The 8,031-nt window shown below is 39.0% G+C and overlaps 1 protein-coding gene and 1 pseudogene across 1 annotated transcript; both read left to right on the forward strand.

Moving 5' to 3' along the window:
* The first annotated feature begins 3,915 nt into the window (after window positions 1-3,915).
* LOC126621949 (uncharacterized) lies at window positions 3,916-4,485 on the forward strand (annotated as a pseudogene).
* A 2,290-nt stretch (window positions 4,486-6,775) lies between these two features.
* On the forward strand, window positions 6,776-7,345 carry LOC126621870 (uncharacterized). The gene has a single exon (XM_050290485.1). The coding sequence runs from the start codon at window positions 6,776-6,778 to the stop codon at window positions 7,343-7,345; it is 570 nt and encodes a 189-aa protein (XP_050146442.1).
* Window positions 7,346-8,031: the final 686 nt, after the last annotated feature.

Here is an 8,031-nt window from a genome sequence, read left to right on the forward strand (position 1 = left end):
AAGAAGTTGCGCATTGTGATGGCAACGGACGATTTTTGTGTCGCAATTTCATCATCTTCAACACGTTCACGTTGCTTTGAAGGTTGACAAGAGCTGCTTTGCCCCCTTTCCGATTGGCGGACTTGTGGAGGAGACGTATGCTTCTTGTGAAATTTCTTAGGAGTGACTTGAGTCCATCCTTCTACTTTGCTTGTCTTGGAGGATGCCCCCAGCGGTTGAGGTGAAAACTTTGAGTCGGAAGAGCCAGAAGTGAAGGTGGTACAGTTTGACTCCCCCACATCGTCAAGATCTAGCTCGATGATTCCTTTCTGAGCCATCTTCATTATGAGATCTTTCAGCACAAAACACTTTTCTGTCGGATGACTGATGAAGCGGTGGAATTTACAGTATCTTGGACTGTCAGTACGATTCATCTCTTCCGGATGTCTGCACTCAGGCAAACTGATCACCTTCTTGTCCAACAGGTCATCTAGCATGGCAACCACATCAGAGTCGGGGAATGGATAAGTCTTCTCCTCAAGCTCCTTCAAAGTGCGTCTACGCGTCTCTTGATCACGAAAGGCTTCGGTTTGAATCGCCTTGCCTCGTGTGGATATTTTGACGGGAGATGTGTTGATCGTCATCGCTTCCTTGGTGGGTTTCCATGCAGCCTTTTCCACCTTTGTCCCAAGAGCTTTGTCGTTCTTGTAGTCGGCGATCGGTTCTTTCTTCCCATGATGGGCGATGCTCAACTCCATGTCATGGGCGCGAGTGGCCAATTCCTCGAAGGTCCGCGGTTTAATGCCTTGAAGGATGTATTGCAAACCCCATTGCATGCCTTGGATGCACATCTCGATTGAAGAGGTTTCCGAGAGCCTGTCTTTACAGTCGAGGCTTAGAGTGCGCCATCTGTTGATGTAGTCAATGACTGGCTTATCCTTCCACTGCTTTGTGCTCGTTAGCTCTAGCATGCTCACAGTGCGGCGGGTGCTGTAGAAGCGGTTGAGAAATTCCAGCTCCAATTGCTCCCAGCTGTTGATGGACTCAGGCTCTAGGTCCGTGTACCACTCAAAGGCGTTCCCTTTCAGCGAGCGCACAAACTGCTTGGCAAGGTAGTCCCATTCGGTTCCTGCGTTGTTGCAAGTTTCAACAAAGTGGGCAACGTGTTGTTTCGGGTTTCCCTTTCCATCGAATTGCATGAACTTTGGCGGTTGATAACCCCTCAGCATCCTTAAGGCGTCGATCTTCTTTGAATACGGCTTTGAGTACAACCCGGAGGTATTTGAGCTCCCTTCGTACTGTGCCTTGATGGTGTTGGTGATCATCTCTTGCAGCTGCTGGATAGAAAGAGATCCCATGAGTGCCGCTGCTTGTTCTGGCTCCGACTTCATATCGATATTCTCCACCGGAGGCTCCTCTTCTGGGTTAGGGTTATCGCCGTCCTGTGGCTCCAGTCGGCTGACAAATGCAGCGATTTGCAAGTCTTTTTCTTCCACAGTTCGGGTTAGCCTTGCGATTGCTTCATTCATTTGAGCCAGCTGCTCATCGATTGAAGTTGCTCCAATGGTCATGACTTGCATGGCTGAACTGTCGCTTGAATCGGCATCGGAGAGCATGGATTCAGAGTCTTTCCTTGGGCTTTCCCCCCTTGGTGCCCTTAGTGAGGCTAAGGTGATCAAAGGCTCGTGCCTTGGGTGTTTTTGTTCCCTTGGCAGAGTTGATGCAGAGGTGAAAGAGGCTGCAGAAGTAGCCCTTGCCATGCTTCGAGTCGTGATGCCCAAAGTGACACCAGTTGTGACGAGGACGCTTTTGTTCTTTGCGCCGGTTGCGGGAACAGTTTGAGCCCTCCTTGATGCCATTAATTTTTTTGAAGTGCGCTTGAATTTCTTGAACGGAGAAAGAGATGAGAGGCAGAGATTGTCCCACTGGGCGTGCCAATTTGTGAACACGGAAAATTCCTGAAACGAAAGAGACAAGAACAACGTGCACAAACAAATATTTGTATTTTTGATGATTTTGGGTTACAATCTCTCTCTATTTTGATCATCTGATTCGATCTCCGTAAAGTGTGTATTTGTGGATGTGTGATTGATCCAAAGGGCCGTTGGGCTTGATCTAAGGATGAACGTTCTTCAAGGGCCGTGGACTTGATCTTGAAGGTGGATTTGAGCGGATCTTCAAAGGGGCTTTTGGGCTTGATCTTTGAAGAACAGTGATGAACGGATCTCCAAGGGCTTTTGGGCTTGATCTTGAAGAACAGTGATGAACGGATCTTCAAGGGCTTTTGGGCTTGATCTTGAAGAACGGTTAGATGTGTGGATTTGTCGACGTTGTTGATCCAAAGGGCCGTTAGGGCTTGATCTTGGATGAACGGATGATGAACGATGGTGCTTTCTTCAAGGGCCGTCGGGGCTTGATCTTGAATTGGTGGATGGTTGATCCAAGGGCCGTCAGGGCTTGATCTTGGAAGAACAATGAACGAAGAACGAAGAACGAAGAACACTTTCTTCAAGGGCCGTCGGGGCTTGATCTTGAATTGGTGGATGATTGTTGATCTAAAGGGCCGTTGGGGCTTGATCTTAGGATGAACGATGAACGAAGAACGCTTTCTTGATTCTTCGGGAACCTGGATGCTTGAGAGCTTCGGAGTTTCAGAGCTTCAGAGCTTCAAGGTGTAATATGAATTGGTTTCCCAAATGAATGAAATGGGCTTGTATTTATAGAATTTTCCAAGGCCTAATTTTGAATATAATATTCCAGATGAAATAAGTCGTTTCTGCCAGGTGTTGACACGTGTCCTATTTGATGACTTTTCCAACTCATTTCAATTTTCGTTGAGTCACACGCTACGTGTAAAATTTATGTAATACATGAGCGTTGACACTTTGATTTACCGGTCAACATTTATTTACCGAAATTTCGATGTCTACACATGCTTCACTTTGTGTCATGTTCTAGAAAGGAGGAGCAGGTTTCGGTTCAAAACAAATTAAACTAGAATAGGTTTGGTGTTTTGCATCCAATGCGATGTGTTCGTCTCTCTTTGCGATAGTTTTGCAATGTTTTCAATAAATTGTAATACTTTATAATTTATTTATATTCATATTTTGCATTTTAAGTTTCTCCATTACAAGTATAGTTTGTTTATTTATTTATTTATTTTAAGTATCAACATGAACCTATTTATAGGTCATTTAATATATTTAATAAAGGTAAAAAAAAAACAAAAAAAACCCTAGTCCAACAGCTAGGAACCTAACCGTTGAATGTTAGGTTTGAATGTTATACCCACAACCCCTAGGTTGGATAAACTTTCTGGAGGTCGAACGAGGCACTGGACTTCCGGGTAAGGGATCCATGTCCCCACGTCCGTAGGCCGCCTATCGTAACTGCGGTTAATAGGGCACGAGCCTCCCAAGCTGCTAATTGAACATAACGAAATGGGCCAAAAGATACTCCTCAATTACTATCAACTTGAATTTTTTAGATTCTTCTAACATCATATATATTGATAAGTAAATATGGATGGAGATGAATTTGTCAAAAAAAAAAAAAAAAAAACAAACAAACAAACAAATGAAATGGCTAAACTAATCCTTGCAATGGAATTAAAAAAAAACTTTTCATAAGCATGCATCACTTTTGGTTATGTTGGACCTTCCAGAAAGGATGAGTTGGTTCATTAAACTAGAATAGGTTTGGTGGTTTGCATCTAGTGTATTATTAGTTAGTACGTAAGAGAAAAAACAAAAACTAAAGGACCAGAAAACTAAACACGTCAAAAGAAATGGGTTTCTTTACCTTCCGCGCTCCAAAATTTAGTCCCATACCCCCTCCTGGGTTGTTTATAAAATGATCTCCATTCACCATTGCTTAAACCAAACAAATAATTTATAATCACTTTACCATCAATTTAAGAAACATACACCTTGAGCAATGGACTCCTCAATCGGATATGCAACTTTCATTGCATCCTTGCTCTTATGTGTCTCATCGTCTCCAACACCATTTGCAAATGCAAGAGTGTCTTCATTAATTAGAAGTGTTTGCAAGCAAACCCAAGACCAATTCGGCTACAACTACAAGCAATGCGTAAAATTTCTTTGGAAAGATATTCCAACTTGATCAGCATCTAATCTCAAAGATCTTGACACAACCATTCTTAAATTAGCACTAACAAAAGCATAACAAAGCAAAGCTTACTTTGTCAATGAGCGCAACACCACCGGCAACAATATTGTTAAGGGCTCCGTAGCAATAAAACTATGTGCAGATGCATATGATTTTGTGATAGACGGTTTCGCTTTCTCAGTGTGAGGGGTCAAAGATAATGACAAATCGGTCTCCCAAATACCCACATAAGTACAAGACGAAATGGTTTGTTGCGAAAAAGCATTGATCTCTACCAAAATTGAACTTCCTTATTCAGTATCTTCGACAAACTTCTTGACCATGTTATACAGGGATGTTGCATTCCTCATTACTTCCCAGTTATTCCATATCTAGAAAAGATACGTGAACAATGTATTAAATTCATTATGCATTACTTAAATACTAAATAATATACATATAATTACTATATATTTAATTATTACAAGAAGAGAAAAGAATGAAAAATTAATGTAAGAAAACAAAAAGCTGTTTTAATATTGAATCCTTCTGTTTTGCTATTTTGGTTGTCCATACTACACATATACCCAGTTATACTACACGTTGAATTCTTAAGAACACAATATGCTATGCACGTTTAATCTTGACAGCATCAGTGGAAACTTTCGAACTATAATTCTTTGTTGATTATTCAATTTTGAAAAGATGAAGGAAGGAACGCATGGCAGTGTGCATATATAACCAGGATAGCATTTCAAATGACCGCAGTCACATTGATAATAATACAATTACACTTTTGACTTTTGAGGTTTGGATTTTCTTTTGCCCACTTTTCTACCGCTTTCAGCTTTTAATGAGTTATGGGTATACAATCACACAAAGAAAAAGCCAATTGGCAAGAAAGAGATCTAAAGTCTACTTCGTCGTGCACCCTTCCGTTGATAGGATACATGGGTCAAAGGGAAGACTTGAGTTCAAAGATGAAGTTGGCTAGGTAATTGAATTGCCGCGGTGCTGTGGTGATCTTGACCTTCATCTCTATCCATGCAAGGGAGACAAAATTTGTTATTGGAAATTTCAACAACTCAAAAAAAAGGACCGTGCACCACCACACCACTTTTAACTCAAGGTCCGGTGCCAATATGCTGACTCTTCTACAAGCAAAGGGTAGTACTTTCCACCATTGGAAAATTGGTGGTTGCATTCCAGCAAGTCGTATTCCACTTTTAGATACTAGTAAAACCTTAATATCAATCACATTGGTTGTAGCAAAAACAAATTGATAACTTTCAATATGGGCGTCGACTTCAATCGTGGAATACATTAGGTTTCTATAAGCCCTCACTACAGTTTGTACAAAATTAAAACTTAAGAGCTAGTTGATAACCAATTCGTTTTAAGTTTTTAATTTTATTTTTAATTATATAGATTGATGAAAAATATGTGATCTGTAGGTCAATGAAGATAGGCGAAGGATAGATGGTGAAAGCAATGTGAATCGATGTTCTAAAAAACGGTCTAGACAGCTTGCCAACATCATGATTAATTACCAGACGATTAGAAAATCAGATATTGCATCTACGTGGGTTGAGGTGGAATATGGGTTTCTTTAGTGTTTTTTTATTGACTTTGAGTCATGACTCACCCTTTCCCAGACAGAGAAAAGGAAACCAAGAATACGATGTGGTCGTCTCTCTTTGCGATAATTCTTTGATGATTTCAATAAATTGTAGTACTTTATAATTTATTTATATTTTGCATTTTAAGTTTCCCTATTACAAGTATATTTTTATTTATTTTTTTAAATATATAATATACATTTATTTATATGTCATATAATAAATTTAATTAAGATAAAAAAAAATCCTAGGCCACCAATTAGGACCCTACCCGCCACTCGATAACTACCTAGCGATGTTTAAAACATTGGTGTGAATGGAGTATGTCTAGGAATCAAACAATAAATTTCTTGATTATGCTCCCTCAACTGATTTCCAGATTGCCCTTTTGATTATTCCTTCGAATGGTGTAAAGCCCAGGGTTGAATATGTTATAACTAACAACCCTTAGATTGGATAAACTTTTTGGAGGCCAGACGAGGCACTGGACTTCCGGGTCAGGGGTCCATGTCCCCACGCTCGTAGGCCGCTTATCGTAACCTTGCTTAATAGGTCTCGGTCCTCCTAAGCTGCTAACTGAACACGATGAAATGGGCTAAAAAAATCTCCTCTAATACTATCAATTTGAATTTTTTAGATTCTTCTAGCATTATATATATTGATAAATAAATATGGATGTAACTGAATTTGTAAAAAAAACAAATGAAATGACTTAAATAAATTTTTGCGATCTAATAAAAAAAATCCTTTTGATAAGCATGCATCACTTTTGGTTATGTTGGAGTTTCTATATAAATGAGGAGTTGGTTAATTAAACTAGAATAGGTTAGGTGGTTTGCATCCAGTGTGTTATCAATAAGTACATTAGACGAAAAACAAAAACTAAGGAACAGAAAACTAAACATGTCAAAAGAAATGGGTTTTTTTTACCTCCTGCGCTCCTAAATTTAGACCCATACCCCCTCCTTGCGTTGTTTATAATATGATCTCCGTTCACCCATTGCTTAAACCAAACATATAATTTACAATCACTTTAGCATCAATTTAAGAAACATACACCTTGAGCAATGGACTTCTCAATCGGATATGCAACTTTCATTGCATCCTTGCTCTTATGTGTCTCATCGTCTCCAACACCATTTGCAAATGCAAGAGCGTCTTCATTAATTAGAAGTGTTTGCAAGCAAACCCAAGACCAATTTGGCTACAACTACAAGCGATGCGTAAAATCTCTTTGGAAAGATATCCCAACTCGATCAGCATCTAATCTCAAAGATCTTGACACAACCATTCTTAAATTAGCACTAACAAATGCACAAGAAAGCAAAGCTTACTTTGTCAATGCGCGCAACACCACCGGCAACAATATTTTTAAGAGCTCCGGAGCAGTAAAACAATGTGCAGATTCATATGATTTTGCGGTAGATGGTTTCACTTTCTCAATGCGAGGGATCAAAGATAATGACAAATCGGTCTCCCAAATACTCACACAAGTACAAGATGAAATAGTTCGTTGCGAAAAAGCATTGACCTCTACCGAAATTGAAATTCCTTATTTAGTATCTTCAACAAACTTCTTGACCATGTTATATAGGGATGTTGCGTTCCTCATTACTTCCCAACTATTCCATATCTAGAAAAGATAAGTGATCAATGTATTAAATTCAGTATGGATTACTTAAATAATAAATAATATACATATAATTACTGTATATTTAATTTGTAAAAGTAAAGAAAAGAATGAAAAATTAATGTAAGAAAACAAAAAACTGCTTTAATATTGAATCCTTCTGTGTTGCTATTTTGGTTGTCCATACTACACACATACATAGATATACTACACTTGAATTCTTAAGAACACAATATGCTATGCATGTTTAATCTTGACAACATCATTGGAAACTTTCAAACTATAATTCTTTGTTGATTATTCAAATTTGAAAAGATGAAGAAAAGAACGCATGGTAATGTGGATATATAACCCGAATAGAATTTCAAATGACCGCACAACATGGCAATGTGGATATATAACCAGAATAGCATTTCAAAAGATGAAGAAAATAACGCATGGCAATGTGAATCAGTGCTCTAAAAAGCAGTCTAGACAGTTGCCAACACCACGATTAATAACTAGACGGTTGAAAAATCAGGTATGGCATCTACGTGAGTCTAGGCGGCATAGGTGTTTCCTTCGTTTTTTTTTTAATTGACTTTGAGTCTTGACTCACCCTTTCCTTGACAGAAAAAAGGAAAACTTGCGGTCGTCTCTGTTTGCGATAGTTCTTTGATGCTTTCAATAAATTGTAGAACTTTATAATTTATT

This window comes from Malus sylvestris, chromosome 5 (assembly GCF_916048215.2).
Source record: "Malus sylvestris chromosome 5, drMalSylv7.2, whole genome shotgun sequence".
NCBI classification, from domain to species: Eukaryota; Viridiplantae; Streptophyta; class Magnoliopsida; order Rosales; family Rosaceae; genus Malus; species Malus sylvestris.

Excerpts from the sequence above, each read along its gene's own strand:
- LOC126621870 (XM_050290485.1), top strand. The coding sequence starts at position 6,776 with ATGGACTTCTCAATCGGATATGCAACTTTCATTGCATCCTTGCTCTTA.